At 45.3% G+C, this 22,382-nt stretch overlaps 1 protein-coding gene across 1 annotated transcript; it reads left to right on the top strand.

The window, feature by feature from the left end:
• Positions 1-18,710: 18,710 nt before the first annotated feature.
• rnaseh2b (ribonuclease H2, subunit B) lies at positions 18,711-21,948 on the top strand. Its single transcript, XM_040202401.2, has 11 exons — positions 18,711-19,094; positions 19,431-19,499; positions 19,903-20,010; positions 20,100-20,176; positions 20,459-20,573; positions 20,657-20,721; positions 20,807-20,912; positions 21,074-21,155; positions 21,250-21,295; positions 21,438-21,515; positions 21,778-21,948. Exons 1-11 carry the CDS (start codon positions 19,031-19,033, stop codon positions 21,886-21,888), a joined length of 921 nt encoding a protein of 306 aa, XP_040058335.2. The 5' UTR covers positions 18,711-19,030; the 3' UTR covers positions 21,889-21,948.
• Positions 21,949-22,382: the final 434 nt, after the last annotated feature.

Genomic DNA, 22,382 nt, shown 5'->3' with positions numbered 1-22,382 from the left:
GGCAATACCTTACATTTTAGTCAAGTCATTTCTGAGAAGTTATCTCCTAATATCACCAATACTTTTAATTGATACACATGTCAAATGCCATTTTTATAGAAGTTAGATGAAAGCTCATGCATTAAATTACACTTGTCATTATTTTACTGTCTAATACACTGCAACTGTAATAATTAAGAAGCAGTACCGTATATCTGGCATTTGATTGCAATATTTCCAAGGAAAGACTCTCTATGCAGCAGATCTAAAGAGACTCTCCACGTCTGTCCCTCACAATGACTTTGGACATAATGTCGCTTCGTTGGAGTTTTATTGTCTCTTTCTCACGTTTAACTTGGATGCATTGTTGTGTGTGAGCAAATCTTTAGTGCTGGAGCCGGGCATCTCTGAACATTTAGCATACTTCTAATTTGTGGTGTGGGGCTATGAAAATAGAATTGACTTGATGAGACATCTTGGGGGATCGGTAAACACTTATGGAACTTTGTGTATGTATGAAAATGAAACAGCAGCCTCCTAAGTGTTCCACAGCCGAGTATTTTTAGTACGGAAACTGTGAGCCCGCCATCGACAGAATGAAGAGTGGAGCCCTACCTATTCACTATGGAGTATATCCAATTATTGGCGAAGTTACCTGAGCATGACTGCATTGTAATGACTTAGACATAAGGGTCATAAGTGCCGTCAATTATTATTCAAAAAATTGAATTTCCCTCGGTGGGATCATTTCTAGTGGTAAAGGTGAAGAAGTGATTCAAGAATAAACTGCAGACGTAACAATGCCATATACATAATTACAAGAATAAGATGACTAAAATGATCTTGGCTGTATGAGTGTGTGAACAGCTTCTGTAAAATGTTTGATAACCTTTCAAAATCCAGACTTCAAGCTTCAAAAGACAAAACTAATCCACTCATTGTCCTGCTTCTGGACTACAAATTGAAAATCCTCGCGGAAGTCCCTCCCCCCAACGTCCGCCGGTGCGCCTCGATGATGTAACCGCTTTCCAAATATAGCGTGTTGCTGATGGCCACGCCGCCGCCCCATTGGCCGAGCCGGCTGTCGGTCGCGTGACGTCACCGCGAGATCGCGTTATTATTGTAAACAGCCCGCCTGCTCTCCACCGACGCTCTGCGCGGAGCCGACTACTCCGTCCGGTCCTTTGTTCGTGCAGCGAAAACACCGACGCGGCAAAGCGCGGCGACCGTCCGCCCCGAGCCGGGGACCGAAGCCCAAAAGCGCAGTGAGACACACAACCCCCCCGCCAAAAAAAAATGAAGACGCGACGTCTAATTTCAACCAAAGCGTCGCACCGCCGCTGATGTTCGGGGACGTGTTTTGTTGACCCGCGGGAGCTTCGCGCGACCGGCGACGGCTCGTAAGGGCTGCGGCATTAGAATAACAGCGATAAACTGGTGTAGCCGGTCACTGCACGCAGCCGGTTAACGATGAAGCCTTTTCCTCATTCACCTCATGCCAACTGTTTTCCACATCACATGCACACAATCCACACACCGCGTATTTTACACTGTCAGCCTCTTTGTCACACGCTCCTCGACAGGCAGCTTTTTGTTTTTTAGAGAGTACACACTTGTTATTGTGGAAACATCTCTCTTACATACACACACACACACACCGACGTCCCCCACAATGACAGTAAAGGCCGATAACTTACACTCTACCTTGTCAATCCGAGCGCTTTCCATTAAAGGGACTTCTACTTTGGGTCCCGCGTCGCGGAGAATCGCCCAAAGGAGGGAGGAGGGGGGAGGTGGGGGAGACAACTGAACGGCACACTGAACTACTCGACAGGTCACACAGCAAAAGTTGAAATGACTCCACTGAATGTTTAATGGCACTTACTCGAGCGCCTGGATGCGCCCCCCCCCCGCCTCCCCCTACCTACCCGGGTTTGGAGCGATCGACTGCACGTCCCTCGCTGCCAGCCCGGCCGACTGGTGACACACTCACCCCGACATCTCCACCCGGGCAAGTTGACGTTCTCCGGCTAAGTGCAGCTCCAGTGAAGCTTCAAGGAAGTTGTTTCTTTTGTTCCAGCGCTTTTTGGTTGCGTCAATGTTGCGAAAAGGGGGGAGGCGGAGCGGTGGATACTGAGAGCGACCGGGAGAGAGAAAGAAAAACACACACGCACACACGCGCGCACACGCACATCTGAGCGCACCATAGCCGTGTTTGCACGGCTGGCCATTAACGCACAGAAGAAGAAGAACAAATGAAAAAGCCTCATCCAAAATCCGCGATCGACTGGTCTCATCTGCTCAGCTGACGTGTCTGGGACGAGCAGCATCCCTTCAGACCGCGCAGCAGACGGGAGGCTTCGCGCCGCCCGGGTCTGATAGGCTGCCCGCGATCAGGCTACTACAGGTCGGTGCGCCCCGTGGCGCGCCTACAGAGAGAGACGCGCGCGCTCCTGCACAGCCCGGGCTCGACCACTAGAACCTTTTTTTTATTTCCCACAACTACATAGTCCGAGTTGTTTACGGGCTGCAGTTTCGGTCTCCCTCTGCGTAAAGGCTTTTTTTTAGGGGAGGGGGGGCTTTGTCGAGCCAGCTCCTTCCGATCGAGAGCGCGTACGCACGCCTTTCGACTCCGAACTGGTGCTGGTTCCCGTACAGTGTAGGCAGGGCGGTAACGGGATGCGCAGCAACGCGTTACTACCAACTAGGAGGAGAGACTAACGCCCCTCCACACACACACACGCGGGCACACACGAACACACGCACACACACACACACACACACACACACACACACACACACACACACACACACACACACACACACACACACACACACACACACCAAGAAACTTTCAACTTGTATTCAGCCTAGACGCAGTAAAGAGGTTGCCCCTTTCATCCATTCACCTTCTTGATAGGTAAAATCAAGCATTCACTTTGTCCCTGTGCAAGAATGTTTTTACCGAACAAAACGTATGTTAACATCATTTCTAACAAGTTATTACTCATGACGCCATGCGGCAACGCAACAAGTAGAGGAACTAACAAACTGCAGCAAACCGCGGCTCAAACCAACCGGCCGACGCTGAGGTTAACGAGCCCGTCGCTGTTCTTGGAGCCACCGGGGGAGGAGGGGGAAGGAAGGGGTGAGGGAGGGGGGCTGAGGCGGCTTATATGCAGAAATAGGATCATGTTGGTTCATCGGATGAAAAGGTGAGCGCTCTGTTTCCGCGTCGCTGTTACAGTTGCGTTGCGTCAGGAAGTTGTTGGCGTCGTTAAAGTCAGCAACCAAGACGCCCTCCCTCTCCTCCTCTCCCATCCGCGCGGGCACGTGTGCTGCGTGGATCCTTGACAAAATGTTCGCGACACAATACGAAAGTAAAAAAACAAACAGGCTGTAGATTTCAGTTTCAAAGGCTGCAGAATATTTCGGACAAGCCAAGGCGAGCAACACAAACACCCATCTCATGTGTGTGCAAGCTTTATGAACCAAGAGGATTTGTAGAATGAGCTCACCAGAGATGTTCCTGGTGCACAAATATAGGCACGCGGTTTCAGGCCTGATGATTATAGCCGCGGGCTTAACCAAGCTCTTTAGAAGCTTTGTGAAATTGAATAGGTAACACAAAAAACAACAAGTGCAGCATAATTGGGCCATTTGAAAACTTAGCCGTCCCGCAGAGAGTGTAAATAAAGAAGTGTTGCTTTGAGCGTGCACGTCCTGATCTGTCAACATATATATATATATATATATATTTTTTAACTTTTAGTCGAGATCATGCATGTTGCATGAGTGTATCAATTACCCACCACTTGTCTTTTCAAAGGGTACAAAGGGAAGGGGCGAAGCAATGAAGAAGCGCTCCGTGTCATCAGAAGCATTAATGCAAAAGAGAAAATGAACCATATACCTTTTAATTTATGCGTGTTTCATGCTTTCTCCCTATAAAAGCAGGTGCACGGCAGCCGCCGTGCGTCACTGGACATCTGTTATACGGACTGGTCAACAAATGCTCTTATTGTTTGTGCTGCAGTTTTACGGGGAAACAATAAAACAAAAGGCACAATTAAATGCGTGTGCCATATTTGTCCATTTCGCACGCACCAAATGTTCATAGTGTTATTAGGTAGGCATTATTGTGCGTTTACACACACATATTACAATTAAATATATGCAGTCCTTATCGCGCACGTGGACTGATATGGATACGCTTGTGGAAAACCGAAGGAATTACATTTTTACTTAGACTTTTTTAAATTTTTTTTACCAATTGACATTATGACCCTTCGATATCTCCAAGAACTACAAATACAAACATTTTCATAAGCATATTTGAACCGACATATTCTGTTTGGGGGTCTGACACACTTTAGTGCACAGCTTAAAACAAATGAATAATTGACACCTGAAGCGGAAAAACCAAACTAACAAGTCAGAACACCACCTATTAATATGTCTACATACCCTAACGTTTTTTTCGTGTGCACTAAATGAAAGTGACCAAGCGGTAAAAGCCATCCAGCGCGCTCACTCTCTCTGTGCGTGTGTGAGTTTTGGGGGAGTGTTACGCTCCATGCGGTATTTGAATATTCGCCCGACGTGTGGGCTGATGCACAGTCAGAATGCAAAGAAGAAACAGTAAACAAGCCCAATAATCTGATGGGATGCGGTTCCTCTTAAAGGTCATCGATCAAGAACGAGACTGCAACGAGAGCGCAAAAATAGATGGAGGCAACCTTTTTTCTTCTAAACAAACTCAAGATTGCGCTCTCTCGCTCTCTCTCTGTCTCTCTCTCTCTCTCTTCTCGCTTCGCTTTTGACTTTCTGAAACGTGTTGAACGTGATCGACAAGGCGCAGAACTGTTAAAAAACGACACCTTTAGCTTTTCTAGGTTGAGATATTTCAAATATGATGAGCAACTGAAAGGTCATATTGTGTGGGAGGAATCCATGCATATGACTCAAAACGAAAAAGTCAGTTTTTTTGTGTGCGTATGTTTGTTTGTGTGGTGTGTGAGCGTGTGTGGATGTGAGAAAGAGACATATGCCACACTCATACAAATCATCTCTGCATCTCAACATTTTTGCAACTTTTCAGACTTTAAAGTGGTTTTCAGGTTGTGTGGAAAATTGAAAAAAAGCTACTTCCTTAAATAATCAGTTACACTGAATTGGTGTACTATTAATTGTCACATAAACAGCTGTAGTGTGCATATGTGCTTCAAAGTTAAATTCAATTTCTCATATGTTGAATTACACATTTTGTTCTGTTGCACAATTGCAGAGTGCACTTCATGTTTTCCTCTCATGCTACAGACTGAAAATGCACCGGCGGCACGCAAACACGGTCAGTGTTACTTTGTATCCTTGTCAGCTGCACGGGACGCAACCAAGATCAATGATGTTCACTCAATTAACCTAATGGGTAAAATGCCAGGGTGGGGTAATGGAAGCCACTGCGTGAATCTCTGAATCTCTTTTCTTCGAGTAACTACGATTACGAGCCAGATAGACTGCGGTCTCTGCGGGCCCAGAAAGGAGACAGTGGGTGAGGCCTGTCCCTTCTAAAGCACCCTGTGTCCAGAGCAGAACTAGGTCAACGGAGACCGCTGGTTGGTGAGTTGGAACGATGCTGCTCGCTGACACACGCAGGAATGAAAAGGAGGGGAAAAAAGCAGGAAAAGAAAATCCTCGCCTTCGATTGAAGGATAATTAGAGACTGTTTGACCTATTTGTCCCCTTAAATAAACCGTTGGCCATTTAGTTGCGAGAGGGTTGAGCCCTTGGACCCACTGAACCCCTCCAATTATGCTTTTTAATGGCAAATTTCCTGATAAAGTTCAAAGGTCTCCCCATTTCCTAGACTTCCTTTTCTCTGTCACAACTCACATTCATATGTTAGGTCAGCAAACGCAGTATAACCCACCCAACAGAAAGGTGCTGGGTGTTGTCAATGGTCCAGCACAATACATAATACATCAAACTACAGATCATCTTATCACACCAGCCAAACGGTACCGGCTTTGCTGCCATGTTAAGTGCTCTAAACGGCTTGTGTTGTACTTACCGGGCGTCTCCAGGACCACATTTTGCCATGATGACACACGAGTTTAAATAATGACAAATATCGCTGCTGCGGCTGGTAAAGATGTCATTTTTTTAACAGTTAAAGCAGTGTTACAAGCTGTTTTTAAAGGACGTGTTCAAAGGTTTGTATTTAAAACCCCACTTAGATGCCCAGACGTGTATTGAACAGTTACTAGACGCTGTAATTCTTTAATACTTTGTCGGAACAACACGTACGCCTCCGACAGAGATCCTTGGCTTGTCAATGAAGGTCATATTTCATTGTGTCTTAAAAGCCGTCAGTAAAATCCTAACGGCAAAGCTCACATTCAACCCCACAGAAGCAGATTGAATCGCAGCACAGATGCAATGTTATTGAGCTGTGATCAAATAAATCCATTACCTTCACATACATTGACCCACTTGTTATGCACTGTGTTGTGTGTACGGTTGTATGATGTAAATAGATGAAGTTGACATGAGCCGACAGGACGTCACACACATGAAGACCCTCAATATAACATGACTGAATGCACAGAAGGTGTCCCATATTCACAGAGTGTGCTTCTGGGCCGGTGTCCACAGGGACGCTGCTCAGTCTGTCAGCACAATGGGCATCAACAGGTAACTTAGCGACCCGGGCCAAACACGTTTTCCACAGAAAACCTAATAACAACAGTATACTGTATGTCTCCGCATATGTATATCCATCTATGTAGTACATCTAGTTATGGATGTACTGAAAAAATGAACAGTGCCCTGTAAAATGAACCCGGTTCCTCTTTATTCCCGGTTGGAGAGCTGGACTCCGGCGCCATTTGCATGCGTACAGTATGTGTCTGTGCCGGAGTGATAAAGGCGGCCGAGAGAAAACCCACGGAAGTGACCAAACATATCAACTGTTGGAGGGCTTCAGCTGGTGCCTCATGAGTGCGGCTTATGACTAAGATGGGAAGAGAGTAGGAGTGTGCCAATGTTGCCATACCAATACTGCAGAAGGAAAACAAATGGAGGTTGGCTACACCAGATACGACCAAAAATAGGCTGTGTGTGTGTGTGTGTGTGTGTGTGTGTGTGTGTGTGTGTGTGTGTGTGTTGCTAGTGGAATTCCCCCTCATTCATACAAACATTTACATTTTTATGAATGATTTGACCTCACAGGTAGAATTATAAGTATGTTGTCTGCTTTTCACACATTATGTACAGTATGTGTGCGTGTGTGTGTGTTTGTGGTGTGGTTGCAAAGGGTCGTCTGTTAGACATGCAGTCACGGATGGGATAGCATGTAAACATTACTTCCAATGAAACACAACACAGCGTTAGGGATTTAAAGGGGAAGTAAACTTGCTTCCTTCCTCTTCTCTGTATCTCTCTTGTTAACTTAGTTGGACACGTTATTGCACGGAAGCAAATGTTTTTTAAGGAGGAACTTGATGAGGCTCTGAAGGGCCATTGAATGTATGATGTGATGAAATGAACCCTAACCCTGCCTCACAGTTCTGCTGTTGTTTATTGATACGTGGTCGTGAGTAATATCCCTTCCAAGAAAAGATTAAAGGTCTTCGGAGCAAAAAGAGAAATTCACAGCTTAGCTCATCTTATTCAATTTAATCATCCCCGAACCAGATTTCTCCTCCATTGTGTGGCCTCACACCCTCACATCACGACGAGTCCTCCCTCATTCCCTCCATATCTCTCATCCCTGCTCCTCTCTGTCCCACACTACATGCCTCTCTATTTATACAGTTGAGTCAGTTTGCCACAGACAGGGAGGGATAAGGAAGATTGAATCAGCAACACCAAGCCTTCCCCACATCAATGTACTCTCTTAAAAGGAAACACTGAGTGTCGCTGGCACTCGGTGCAAACAAAAGAGGCTCACAATCATAAACGGGATATCCAATAAGTAGAGTTTTTTTTACATATATATATTTTTTAATGAATAACGCATCACTATGGACCAAGTGGAATGTCCTCAGCATCAGCAGAGGCTCCAGAGATGGAAGAGGCGTTTCACTCCAGCAGCATACTGGTCCATAGGTGTCTGGTTTCAGATGGCCGGCATGCTGGGAGCACAGTGTGGAGCACAGCACAGCCAAGTGGACAACAATGGGAAACACGCAGAGACACAGGTGTTTGGATGGGAAGCCAACGCGCGAGAGCGTGCGTTCATTTCCCCCACGTGTGAACATGTCGCAGTGCACGGGACATATGTTCATACATGTGCTCTCTGTGTGTGTGGTACCCGGTAGATAATATGGCTGTGTGCTCAATGTGTTTATGAGTATGTGTCGGGTATTCGCTCACTGGTATTGATTCACTTGCACTCTAACTGCACTTTAGCTGCACTCACGCATCCCTCCCTCAGGAGGGTAACACCTGCAAATGGAATCCCTAAAAGAGAGGCGTGCGCTCCTGTGAAGTCCGCGCAAGCAAGAGGCGAGTGGCGTAAAAAAGAAATGGTGGAAATTCTGATCACAGTCATCGCCTCCCTCACGTTATCCAGTCCCCCCTCTGACTGTCTCCACCTCCTCCTCCTCCTCCTCCTTCATCTCTCCCTTTAACTCACTGGAGGATGCTAACCCATCAGGTCCCTTGGCTCCCCTCCACGGGATGATGTCATTTTAGATGACATCACCATGCAGCGTACGTGTGCTTGTGCTGTGTGCGTGTGAGCGTGTTTGCGTGTGTGTGCGCCCCCTCCTCCTCCTCCTCCTCCTCCTCCTCCTCCTGCAGCCACCCCTCTGTTTCTCTCTTCTTGAGTGGAAGGTGCTGTTTGACACACACCCGCTATGCCCAGACCATCCGCCAAACTGCTGTGCTAGCACAAGTACACTCGCAGAGAGCACGGCGGCGATCACAAGGAAGGGAAGGCCCCAGGAAAGACAAAGAGAGAGACGAGCTGGTCTTTGGAGGAGCCGTGGTGTGATGTGAGGGCAGAGGCGGAGGAGTGGAGGTGTGGCAAAGACTTTGAGGGGGCAAGTCGGTTTAATTACACAACATCGCTGCTGCCATAACACCAAACCGCCCAGATGTAGACTGTTATTAGGTTTAAAACTAGTGCGCGGCGGAGTGCCGCAGACGGTCTGAACCCGTTTGGCTCTATTGTCTGTATTTAACACTGATATATTTAACACTTCACTGTATGATGTGAAATTCGGATACACAAAAGGCTTTTAAAGAAATGATTCATCTTCTTGCTGAGAGTTAGTCGGGAGGATCGACACCTTTGTTCGTGAGGCACATTTGAGTCCACAGCAAGCAGCCAGTTAGTTTAGCTGAGCACAAAGAGCGGAAACAGCTTGGACTTACTGCCAATAAATATAGTCCTGCACACGACCCACCTGAAACCACACCTTCTCATTTGCACTTAAACAAGTTAATTAGGTAATAGTTACCTTTGGACAGAGCCAGCTGTTTGCGCCTATACTTTCTCTTTATGCTGAGCTGTGCTAACCTCCAGCTGGCTGTAACTTCATGTTTATCCTACAAGGCTAATATACTTTGGAAATGTACAATGCCAGTACGTGCAAGACAAGCAGCAGGAAATCTGTTGAATGGACTGCAATCATAATTTGAAAAAGATCCTGTCTTTTGTAGAACGGTCTCAAATTAAGAACTTATCTATCATCAAACCAAATACGCGCTTTATTTTATTTTTAATTAGAACCCACCGTTATACAATAGAATCCATCACCAAGGATCGGTTTACCTCTCTGAGCTCGGCTACACACACGGTGACTCCCACAGGAGACGGGAAATAATACTGTTGTAATGATTCGGATTCTCTACAACCAGTGAATCCTGGTGACAAGCCCTTCCCTCCAATTTTTGCCATGACTAATTTAGAACAAATATCATCTCACTCACGTCTTCCGTACGAGTCTCAGTGCAGCGGAGGCACTCTCCCACCAAACACGCCTCGGCTTTATTGAGCACAGTTGGCACGGTCTGAGCCGATGATGTCATCCTGCTCAATGGGCCAGCAACATGGGGATCAGCAACTTTCTGAACAGAGTAACGGGCGGAAAGATCGCAGCATTTTAGTGTGTTTTTATTTTCCTTCTCTTTGTACGGAGGGGACAATAGTGAGCTTCGGTGACTGCACGCTTACAAAAGCTAGTTTCAAATTACATGTTGCAAGTCTCAAAATATTGAGGCATGGTTGGAGGTTTTCATGTGGTGGTGCTGAGGAGTTTTGATAAATGGTTTTGGAGTCTGCCAGTGATGTCGTGTTGTTTTTCAGCCCGGGATTGTAACATGGGATGAGGAAGATTATAACCATGAGTTTGAGGCAACATCAGGCTCATTTTTAGAGGTGTGTGTGTGTGTGTGTGTGTGTGTGTTCGCCGAGGTCGGGGTATCATTATCAGTTCTATAACTAGATTGTGAGGTCCGGGGCTTTGGTCATGGGGTTCACCCATCTGTCCTGAGAGTACAGGCCAGGGCCCCCGTCACCTCCACCTGCCGCAGCCTCCAGAGGGGACCACCGCTAAATTTAGAACAACGAGCAGGCTTGCCTTTGGACACAAGGCAGGAGCAAGGGGGGGGGGTCCTCTAGGTTGTCGAAACACTGGAGCCCTCATCTTTATGGAAAAAGTACATTCCCTTGAGACAACCGTGTTTTAAATATAAACAAATAATATGTGAGACATTATTTACATTTTGGAGAAGCTTGTGTTCGGTAATGCTCTAGGGAGCAATTCTGCAAGCCTTCCCTAAGCACAAGCACATGTGCACTCCTGCCTTGCTTGCACCTGTTGTCCTGCCCGGAGCATGGAGCGCTCCCTCGAACAGAAGGTAGAGCGCAAAGAATTTCCACCCGCGCATGGGACGTGTGTGCGTGTGCTCGTGCGTGTGGCCGTGTGGCAGATGAAGAGATGGTAAAAGAGGGAGCAGGGTGATAGTGTTGTTTTTAGTGACGGATGCCTTAAATGAATGTGCCCCTTTTAAACGCACCCTCTCGCTCCTCTACTACTTCGAGCCCCCCCTCCCTCCTTCCACCCCGTGGGCCTAAATGTCACCCCAACATTGACATGCTTTGGGTCATTTCATCTGATGGGATCTCCTGGGAGGAATTAGCATGTGCAAAAGAAAAGTCCATAGTTTTAAAAGCTCAGTGTTTCCAATTTGCCGCCACATGCTTCAAATTAGCCACGTATTTACTAAGGTCAGGCGCTGGGCACACAGCCCTTGGGGGAGCCTGTGTAGTATGGGTTTGAGAGGGAGAGAGGGAAGCAAGTTAGGTTTTAATGGCAATCCACCACTGCCGTCGGAATACCACACGACTCTTTTTCAACTAAACGAATGCACAGAAGCATAACCGTTTTAACAAACCGTGAAGAAATGTCTACACAGATCCAGATCATTTCATAAATGAAATATTTAGACTCCACACATACATGTTCAGAAAAGACACCTGGCTCTGTTGAAATATTCTTTCTAAACACACATGGCTCTTTTCAGGTCCTGTGTAACTGACAGTTATATTTTCCTTGTATGCAGAAAATTAACAGAGTAGTTAACAATACTATATTTTGGGTAATTTCAAGGTAGGCTAGAGAGGCAGCCTTTCTTTTCATGACAAGAAGCAGCGGCCTGGATTCTGTCATAAAACTGAAGGTTCACAAGTTTAATATTAGACATTTTTACTTCTGGAGACATGCTTTTTTTGTTGCGAGGTCGAATGACATCCTTATCGCATCTGTTGTGTGCTTGTCTTGTTTATATCACGACTCAGTCCTGGGTAAGACTCCCGGAGTGTTCTCTATGTGTGTGTGTGCAGAAGCATGTAAACAGGCACACACTTTAGTGTGTGTGTGTGAGTGTGTGTGTGTGTGTGTGTGTGAGAGTGCAGCCAAGCCTAAAAGCATTTAAACAGGAATGGGAGAGGGTCTGGAATCCTGGGATGACATCATTATCCATGATGTCATTTCTGCAGGGTGACTTTGGCACATGTGATCGTTCGATGAGGTCACACTTTCACCTCTAACTCACTGTAATTGACAATGAAACAGCAGGTCACCGCTGCACATGGAGCTATGGCAAATTTAGTAGTCAATTAGTCAGATTTTATAGACTTAAATGCAATTAATCATTTACTTTGTCTAAAAAACAGGATTCGTTTTTGGAAAACCCTCAGCTCTTGAAATAATTGAACGAGACCCGGAATTAGATTTTTGTACGGCATTATTGATTTGATCATAAAGATTGTTTTGATAGGCTCCATGTAGCCGCCTGATTGTACAGTTGTTGCCAACACTTTCTCCATATGCATTCATAGAATGAGTTTGAATGAAAATCATTATAGAAAAAGACAAATGGATCTTTTAATAAAGAGGCCAAAATACATGTAATGTTGAGAAATTAACAGACTGATCTTCTGTAGTGACCAATCACTTTGTGGAGTCTTTGTTTGACTGCAAGTAGTCCGTGTGGAGTTCAAAAAGGGCGGACGTAATGGTAATACGGGAAGACAGCTACAGTCTAACAACAATCTGTTTATTTCTTCAAAGAATCTGCTAGTGCAAGTCCACTCTGGTATCTAAAGTTGCTTATCAGACTGCTTCTACTGAGCGGCACACAGAAGAGGAGTTCTCGGCCCAGATATCCGCTGGCTACGGCGCAACCCAGGAAATAAAGATCCTTGCCTCCCGCTGGGAGAGAGTCGTCAGGGGCATCATTTCCTTCACAAAATACAACGCCCTCCGTCCTTCAACCAATAATTTCGGATAAGGATGAACTCTCCAAAGATAATTAAGAGCAATAGAATTATCTGGTTGCCCTCAGTACACCTAAAGCCTGTTTAGGTTGAAAATCAGGTGTAGCTCCTTCAGGCTCCCCTTTAACACACTCGGCAAATGCTCACGCTGCAGAAGGCGATGTTCCTTGTGACTCGGGCGGGAGTTAACTTGAGCTAAAAATGTACTTTGTACTTTGAAACTTAAAAGTTGCTTTTTATCCCCAGGAACCTGGTTACAGTAGAGAACCTAAAGAATAGCAACTGAGTAAGGATCCCCCTTTCAGGACAGACGGACGGGCATAGATTAGATGCCTTATGAGTCAATAGAAATGACAATATACAGGAGGAAAATAAGGTTATGTGTGTTTGAACTGTAATGTGCTGCTTCCCGCTAAACAATTTGGATTCACAATTTATTGACTCGGCTTATTCTCTCGTTCAGATTGAGTAACGAGTTCAAGAGTCGTAGAATTTATCATCAGCAACCAGAAATCAAGACAACAAACACATTAAAGCTCAAGAAAAAGCTGATGGATTATGTGCGAGGAGTTGCAGCCGCTTGGGTCGCAAAAAGTAAATCTGGAAACACGCCCGACCTTTGGTCATCCTTTTGTTCATTCTGATCACAATGATACTCATCTGATGAGGTGCTTTGGGTTGTCTGAATCTTTCCTTCATGAGACAGTGTAAAAAAAAAAAAAAAAGTAGACTATGTGTCAGCGGTAAAACTGAATCAGATTCAAGTAGAACCTGTTGGCTTCAAAACGTGCATGCTTTCCTCGTGTGTCCTCCTCTGGCGTGTGGCTGCTTTTGCATCTACCCCTTTCTGCCAATAACCATCAATTTATCAAAGCATGAACATGTGCACTCTGTGTGTGTGTGTGTGTGTCGCGCGCACACAGAGGCACACATGGAGAGCTCGAGGCGGGCCATCCATTCTCATTAGTACCCCGTTGCAGTCGGCTGACGGTAAACTGAGCGTGTGCCAAAGTCGTAAACCTACACACCCCTCCCGCCATTACCTCATAATTATGATATCACACAAGTGTCTCATTGTGATGACATCACACAACCAGATTCGAGGCCTTGCCTTTTTTTGATTACATTACGCTCGGGCCAGTACATGCCACGGCTCCTATCCCCGAAAAGCCAAGGACAAAGTGCAGACTGTAAGACGGAGTCCAGCCTGCAGAGTAATTACCTGCTTTACTGTTGAGATGAAAGTGTCTGGTTTGTTGTCCAGTCAGATGAGCTTATAGCCGTAATTCTCGTTCACACTCTGAGATGATGGTAGCAGTTCAGCTGTATTTCCCGTGAATAACATTTTGTTCCTTCCGGTCACGAATAATGAAGTCAGTGGGCTAACCGTCATTCGTGACCCCATATAAATATTTGCTGACATACACCATTTCATGCATCACTTAAGAATGATTGTGTATAAAATGCGTTTATTGAGCTGCATCAGATGAGGAAATTCTTTGCCGTTCTAAGGTGAGCACATGAAAAATTGACGAGAGTCGTTTTGGTTGAGTGGAAAAATGACAGTTCTGACATAAAGGACAGATCCTTCATTGGAACAATTTCGCTAAAAGACTTACTAGTTATTTCATGAAGCGGCCCGGCTCGATCCATCTTGTGAGGTAAGTTAAAGGCTACACACGCCGAGCTCTCAGCCATCCAGTACCTGTCACTGCACAAACGCCTTCATCTGTTTGCATTCCTGTCCGTCCTCCGCTGTCGTCCAACATCTGCTTTTCCCCCTCAGTGATGACTCTCAGGTTATGGAGTGTGACGGGGCTGACAAAGTTTGAAGATCACCCAAATAAAAAGCCGCACCTAAACACCCCAAACCTCGTGGTTATACCACTTAACATCCTCGATAAGAGATGATGCACAATGCATAATGACAGCAGTTTGGTATCTGACTCAAACGTGTCCTTCAAAGCTGAGAATGTCGCTAAACACTGGAGATTTTATTTGCCTTAAGGGGGAATGTAAAATGACCACAGATGTGCCGCAGCTGTGCTTTAACATACACACGCATGCACACGTGTGTGTACCTGTGACACACATAGACAGCGTGTCACCCTCCAACCTGTGGATTTATTTGGCATGAATATAATGACTTTGCTCCCAATTTATCCCAGCGTGCCTGTGAAAGATCCAGATAATCTTTTAATGGCCCGAGTGGTCGACCGCCTGATTGCGGAGCCCATAAATCTGGGTGAGAAATGGCCCCTCCTCACCTCCGGGTCCCCTTTGTGAGTCTGAGTTTAAAACCGCAGCCCCTATCAGGGCAGAAGAGGAAATCTTCGCTTTGTCTGAGATATTCAGTGATCTTCGAACGTAGCACCAGTGGACTCAATGAAGAAACATCAACAACATCAACAATGAGGTACTGAAAACGCAATTATGTTGGGAAGGCTTGAGGAAAGAGTTTGACATACAGGCTGCACGGCTCTCACAGCTTTACGGGGCCATTTAGCCGGAGCCGGCAGGTGGTTAACATAACAAGTAGAAACAGTCTGGCTATGTAACAAAATTCACCCTATTATGTCCAGGTTATTTAGTTTAAATAGGCCGTTGTCATAAAGAGTCAACGTGTTAATTAGATGACATTGAGGTTTTTGTTAGCCTTTGTGTAAAAGCTGTGCGGCTGCTGGCATCAACGTCATATTTAGCGTGCAATCACGAGAATGGTATCCATCAATTAAACCTCAGCACAAATGTCAAACTATTCATTAAACTTAAACAGTAGCACCACTGTAGCGTGTCTTTAAGCTAGCTAACTGACTCAACCAAGTTTCCAAAAAGAAACCCGGGAGTATTTCCTCAAATACGTTTTTGAGTCAAACTTTTAATTTGGACACCAATACATACGCTGCTGCTTGAGAGGAAAGCCAGCACAGCTGCATTGTCTCATCTGGTTCTGGTGCAAATCCCCCCCCCGACGCGACCCGACCTTCAACAGTAGAGACGTAGAGAAAGGGGCCTGGAATTATGAGGTCACATGAATAAACAAATAAACACATTTCATTCACAGCGCTCATTCTAATTACAGCCCTGGACATGTGCGGAGCAGTCTCTAATTTCTCCCGGAGCAGAGAGACTGGCGGAGCCGTCTGCGGCAGACCTGCAGTCGGCAGATGTAATTACAGAATAATTCCTGGTCCCTGGTACAGCGAGCGAGAGGGAGGCAGCGAGCGAGAGATTGATCCTAGTAAACAATAATTAGGGTTGGGCATGGTGTATTGTGGGACGTCTGCTCGGTGAGACAGAGTAAAGAGAGGGAAAGAGGAGACGAGCAGGGATCATGGGTTGATAGAAGCCTAGACTGAGGATACACGCAGCATGGGGGGCTACAAATAAGGCAACTGTATTGTAGATATCACAGCCGATAACTTCTCTGCAAATTCCAGCTCCATGATTAATAAACTTTGAGTTGCTCAAAAACAGATGCCACTAAAAAGCCGTGACAGCCCAATTGAGAAATGTATTTGCTCCTTTCAGTAAAATGTTTTACAAAACAGAGTTCTTGGTATCGTGCTCCCGACTGAAAACTGCTGTAAAAAACAGAAAGGTGACGATTTCTCATGAAGAAATGAAGTTGAACTGTTGCATAGTAACGTCTTTTAAGACAAATCTATGTATTTTTATCACATTGTCACACCAAACATACAGATTATCTTCAAGCCGTTGCGTTTAGGGAGAGGGGAATCACCACATTAAATCAGAGGCCTCCCACAGAGCAACGGATGCTGGGAACAACGAGTCACCATGTCACGGAGTAAGGAGGAACAATACGGGAAGGAATAGCTCCCCGATGAGAGGACTGGACGAAGAACAACGTGTGTGTGCGCGTGTGTGTGTGCGGCATGTGTGCTAAAACCCAGACTTTACAAACACACACGCAGGAATAGCATTTTGGTGATTCTTGCATTCCCGACATTCCTTCCCGTGAATTTCCAGTCAGCATGAGGCTCACTGTTCCACAGCTCTGACATCACAAGGGGGTTCCACACTGAGTCTCCACATTCTGCCTCCTCTCTCGCAATCCCACCCATATTTGGAAGCGAGAGGAAGGGAATCCCAGATGATGACTCAGGGGCTTCCGCTGTTAAGCGGAATTCTCTCCACATCTGTTTTTTTGTGTGTTCTTGTCTAGCGTTAATGTGTGCATTACCTCCCTGAGCTAATGCTCATCCGCGGGGGAATTTAAAATGTGGCCTGAACAGCTGCACATGAAGCCTGTGACTGAATCTATACAGAAAATGCATCACGTTGTCTTTCTATTTATAACCTGCTCCCCTCGGCAGCCGTGGCAGTTGAAGGAAGCGTACGTTTGCTCTTACAATCAGCTCGTTTTACCCTGTCAAACCTGAAGATGACGAAGAAGATCCAAGAAAAACACTACAGCACATGGTGGTGCCGTTACAGCTCGAAGGCTGAGTCGATATGTAAGCTGTGACCAGTCACCCCGATTTGGTCCCACCACAAATGAGGCCACAGAGATAGAAAGGACCGTGGCGCTGTTCAATGCGCTCAGTAGAGTGTAACCGGCCGCCTGCCGCCTGCTGGCTGCAATAAACTCCTACCTCCACAGAGAAGTTTATTGGAATCATCTTATTTCCAACAAGAAATATCCAGCTGAAATGGGAATTTCGTAGGGAAGAGCTGTGTATGTAGCAGAGCTTCAGGGCGAGACGGACAAACAGATGTGTCTTCTTTTTGTTGGATGTTTAATGTATGAGGATTTGGGTTTGGGAGAGGATGGAGAGGTTTAAGGGTCTGGGTCTACGAAGCCATATCGGGGCCTAAATTTAGCGCTTTGTTCTAGGCTGCATGCTGGTGACAGAGGACTGGGCTCTCTGGGGATGTCTGCGGTCCAGCGTATCAGAAAGGCCGCTGTTGTTCTCCCTGGCAGTCAGAAACATAGCCGTTCCCGTCAAGTAGCCCAAAAAGAAAGAAAGCTTTCATGGAATATTCTGGTTAGCCGCACAGACAGTTGCGTACGGTACCCTCGGGACCCATAAAACTAGTAATTCACAGACAATATCTCACCCACGCTCTCTTTGCCACGGTCCAGCCACATAAATCCAGCAGATTTTAAGGAGGAGACGACGTCCAAAGGGTTTGGACTAGATCACGTGTTGATCAAATCTGGGCATGTCGGCCTGCAGGGCCAGATATTAAAACGGGTGAAAGAAAAAGTGATACAAGACACATTGAAGTGAAATGGCAGAAAGAAAGATGAAAGTTAATTCTAGCTAGTTGGGGGAACATGAACCCATTCATCACCTTGCGAAGGTTCCAGAGTTTTTCTTCATCACGCTGCTCCACCGTCCCCAGCAAGGCGATCACCCAGGACTCAAACCCCTCACTCCTTGATAACCAAATCAAGTGGATTAAAAACGATTTAATGTGTTGTGCAGTGGGTGTCTCAGGGTAGGAGGGTAATAAACAGCTCAAAAATGCTATAAAACATATCACAGGGACCCCCAAACCGTTTAACAAAGATGACACGGCCAGTCATCCAATGGAGAAGACAACACACACAAGCACCCTTCACATCGTCATTTGAGCATGAACATACAAAGCAAACAAAACAAAAAAAGCAAGTGACTCACTGAAAACCAACTGGGACACACAGTGTCATATCCTGAGAGAGAGATCCTCCTCTCACTGAAGACAGATGGATGCTCCAATCTGCCGCGTGTCACTGTGCCAGAGGACAACTAGTCACCGAAAAACCTGCAGCAGAGACCGGAGACCTTCATCATCATAATTCATGAAATATCACGATACTGTCGAGGAGGAAACCTGTTTGTTTGTGCTCACCGCCGATGTTACCATAATACTGTCATGGTTCTCGAGCGCACCCTAGCGGCTGTATTGCGGGACTGCATGTGGATATGACGTCACTGCGGAATGTTCCACGTCATTAAAAACAGGGGTGAATGGGGTGAAATACAATAATATAACGTTGTGTTTCTAGTCTCCCTCTAAGCTAATTTTATTGAGGAAGTGTGAATTTGGTTTTGAAAGCGTGTTAAAAGAAGATTGTTGTAAAAAACTATTTAAAAAACGATCTGTAGGCGTAATAGTGAAAGTGTGGTTTTCTCCCGTGAGACGGGCGCAGATCGTCCGCCGCGAGGCGCCTTTTCTGAGCTCATGTTGTCAGGCAGAAACTAGCCTCCGCTAAACATTCAACATTCACCAAGTTAAACTCAATCCTACAACATGGCAACCAAAAAGAAGCGAACTCCAAATGCGCACACTAGCAGTCGAGTTGTCATTGCTGCAGGTAGGTGAGCTAGCGGCAACCAAGCTAGCGTTAGCTCGCTATTTAACGCTAACTACGCAACTTAACGTTAGCAAAGTTATAAACATTAGTCCTTGGTAACTGTCATCCCTTAAATGAGGTAATTTACCCTAAAGGTAACCGTAGACGTGTTTGCCATTTGGCCACCACGCGTCCAGCTTCAGGAAATAAAGTGTTACTTACGAGTCAAATGTCATCATTAGTTATTTAGCGTTTCTTTGTTGCACGCTCACTCATGACGTCACTTTAGCTCTCAGACTGATGTGACGGTGACGCTCCGCGGCGCATCTTACCTCACATCTGCTCTGGTGTCCGCAGACTCTGCCATCGACACCCAGAAACACGACAGTGACCCGGCTTTCGTGAGACTAAGGAATCCTGCCACAGGTCAATCTTTATTTATATATTATTTTATTATCAGAAGATTAGGAAAAATTCCAATGGACTGAGATCCAGAATGTTCTCTTCAACTACTGCATTAAAATGTCATATCTAAAGTTGTCTCCAATAACAGAAGGTTAAATATTTAGCATTTGTTAGACCTCAAGGGTACCCGCAATACGTTTTGGAGAGTGTCACATAAATGTAAATGTAAACATAGTAAATGTAAACATAACTATTGTTTTTTAGTTGTATTCCTAACAGGACTCTATTAACACGTCAGAATGTGATAGAAGGCCAACATGAGGTTGTGAACAGAATGAAAAAAGTTTTTCCAGCAGTTCATTTCTGTATCTTGTCGAAGACATTTGAAGATAACGCAGTTCCCTCTTTTTTTTCCATCCTGCAGATGCAACATCTCTGTACATGCTGAGTGGTGGTGATTTACAGCTGTTTGAGGTCAAAGCGTTTGAAGAAGATTTCCACTCCTGGTTTATTGGCCAGACTGTACAGAGAGGTCGGTCTCTTTCCTCTTCACATTGCTCTCTTTCAAGCCACCTAGACATGATCACAAACACACAAATCACATTAAATGTTTCCAAACAGATGGGCGACTTCTCTTTGTCACGCCGATGGATCCTCTCTATCTAATCCTGCCCTATTTGATCAAATCTGGCAAAGAGGTAAGATACTGAAATCTGCATTTATCTGACAGCTGTGGTCTCCGTTGTGTTTTTGGGCTGATCGCTGTGGTCTAACTTCTCTGCAGAGGGTGGTAAGACTCCATAATCTAAATTACTCCATAATCTAATATACATAAACACATAGCAAACTAAGTAAATGTTGGGCCTTTAACACGATAATGAATTCACTGCTTTATCAGAATATTTGACCTCATCACAAATTAAAATAAACCAAATATCTGGTTTATCTGTTAATTATTTTTGATGTCCTTTGCGGCTCAGGGGAAGTTCCAGCCTGTGGATCAAGTCGTTATGGATGATGAATTCCCAGCTTGCTCCAGGCTGCTGAGCTGCACGCGTTCTCTGGCCTCTCTACACCACATTACAGAGGAAAAAGGTGACGTTTAATTTTTCTAAGCCAATAACCGCTCCGGTATTATGCTGATTGCATTGTTTGAATGCTGCGTTCCATTTATCCAGAAGTGGGAACACAGAGGTTCCACCGATACAGTCAGGAGAGGACGATGAACTGGCTGAAGAAAAAGGTATTCTGAAGACTTCAATGCCACTGCTTTTTATATGGAATTCAACAGTTGGAATTGCATAATTTAGTTGAATGTGTTTGTGAAGGTGGAGAGGACAGTCAGCGTGCTCAAGGCGAGAAACATCTCTGTGGGAGAACGAGTCCAATCCACAACATACATCACAATGAAGTCCGAGTCGGACTACCGTGACGGTACGCCGTTTAAGACCAATAGATGGCAGTAACACTGCACCGTTTGCATCTAATAGGAGTTGTAATCTTAAAATATCATTTTCTAAATCTAAAACCTTTACCAAAGTTAAAGTATGATTATGTTATGTTATGCTAATTACCGGCCCTTCTTGGTGCTGCAGAGGACTACCTACGCTATGCTCATGGCCTGGTATCCGAGTACCTCAGCCAACACCTCAGCAAAGACCTCCTCACGCACTTGCAGTAGGTCCAGACTTTAAAACACGCGTGCGACATGGTGGTTAACACTGCGGTAAAGCAGTGATCAAGCATTCCTCCTCTCGTTTCACCCCCACAGGTTACCCGAGCTCAAAAGCCCAAAGGAGACAGAACCTCCTTCCAAGGTAAGATCCCGTCTCCCCCCCTTCCTCCCCTATACGTGATGTCAGCCGAGATCGTAGCCGTGTGTGTTTCTGTGGTTAAAAAAAAAAACACGTTGGTGCTCTTTGTCCATGAAAAGCTTGTCTCACTTCCTTGTTTTGTCAGAAACGGAAACTTACGGACAAACCGGTGGAGGCCGAGGAGGACTACACCAAATTCAACAGTGCAGAGTTTGCGCGGAAAGTGAGTGAACACGAAGCAGTCGGCCTGAAAGGACCCAAACATTGATTCGCTCCGAGCGCCGTTGCTTTGTGGATATTGTAATTACTAATAGTCGTCTCTTTGCTTTCATCGGGGACCTTGAGTGATTGTCAGTGTAGCTCTTGTTTGTTGCACGTTTTCTTTTGCATTCACGTATGTTATTTTCTCAAATAGAAACGATGTACACGATGTATAATGAAAGTTATAGAATTGTATTGATTTTAATCTTTCTCCCTCATTCCAGCCGCCCAAGAAGATGACTGCGGCTCAGAAATCCCTGGCTAAGGGGGACAAGACCGGCATGAAGACGATGTCCTCCTTCTTCAGTCCCAAGGTCAAAGCAGAGAAGAAATAAGCTTTGTGTACTTTCTGGTTCTGGACATGAAACATTTGTAATAAAGAAAGGAAAAATCTATTTGACATATGATGTTCATTGTACACTATGGTTTGAGTGGGATTAGAATAAGAACGGAAAGATAAAATGGCAAGTTAATTGGTGTTATTATTTTAACAGAATATATATTTGCATGTCGCAAAGTAGTACTCAAAAATATGGCTTTAAGGGACATTTTACCAGTGCTGGAATATAAATTAATTTTAGTACTTTTTAATGGGGAGTATATTCAACTCCTAGCTACATTTTACATACACATTTATTTATAATATTATAATATTTGCTTAGACTACAGTATTTCTACTCTGAATACTTCTATCACTGCAGATAACCCAAACTTAACTTGAGGGAACTCACCTTGCGAAGCTGAATCACAGAGTTTCACCTTGTGGCCAGTCTTATCGCCGCGAAGGACGTTGTAGCAATTAACCGCTTGCTTCAATAATGCATGAAAG

Source organism: Gasterosteus aculeatus, chromosome 16 (assembly GCF_964276395.1).
Source record: "Gasterosteus aculeatus chromosome 16, fGasAcu3.hap1.1, whole genome shotgun sequence".
NCBI classification, from domain to species: domain Eukaryota; kingdom Metazoa; phylum Chordata; class Actinopteri; order Perciformes; family Gasterosteidae; genus Gasterosteus; species Gasterosteus aculeatus.
Note: the sequence above shows the minus strand (reverse complement) of the source record. Positions and strands in the feature narration are given on the sequence as shown.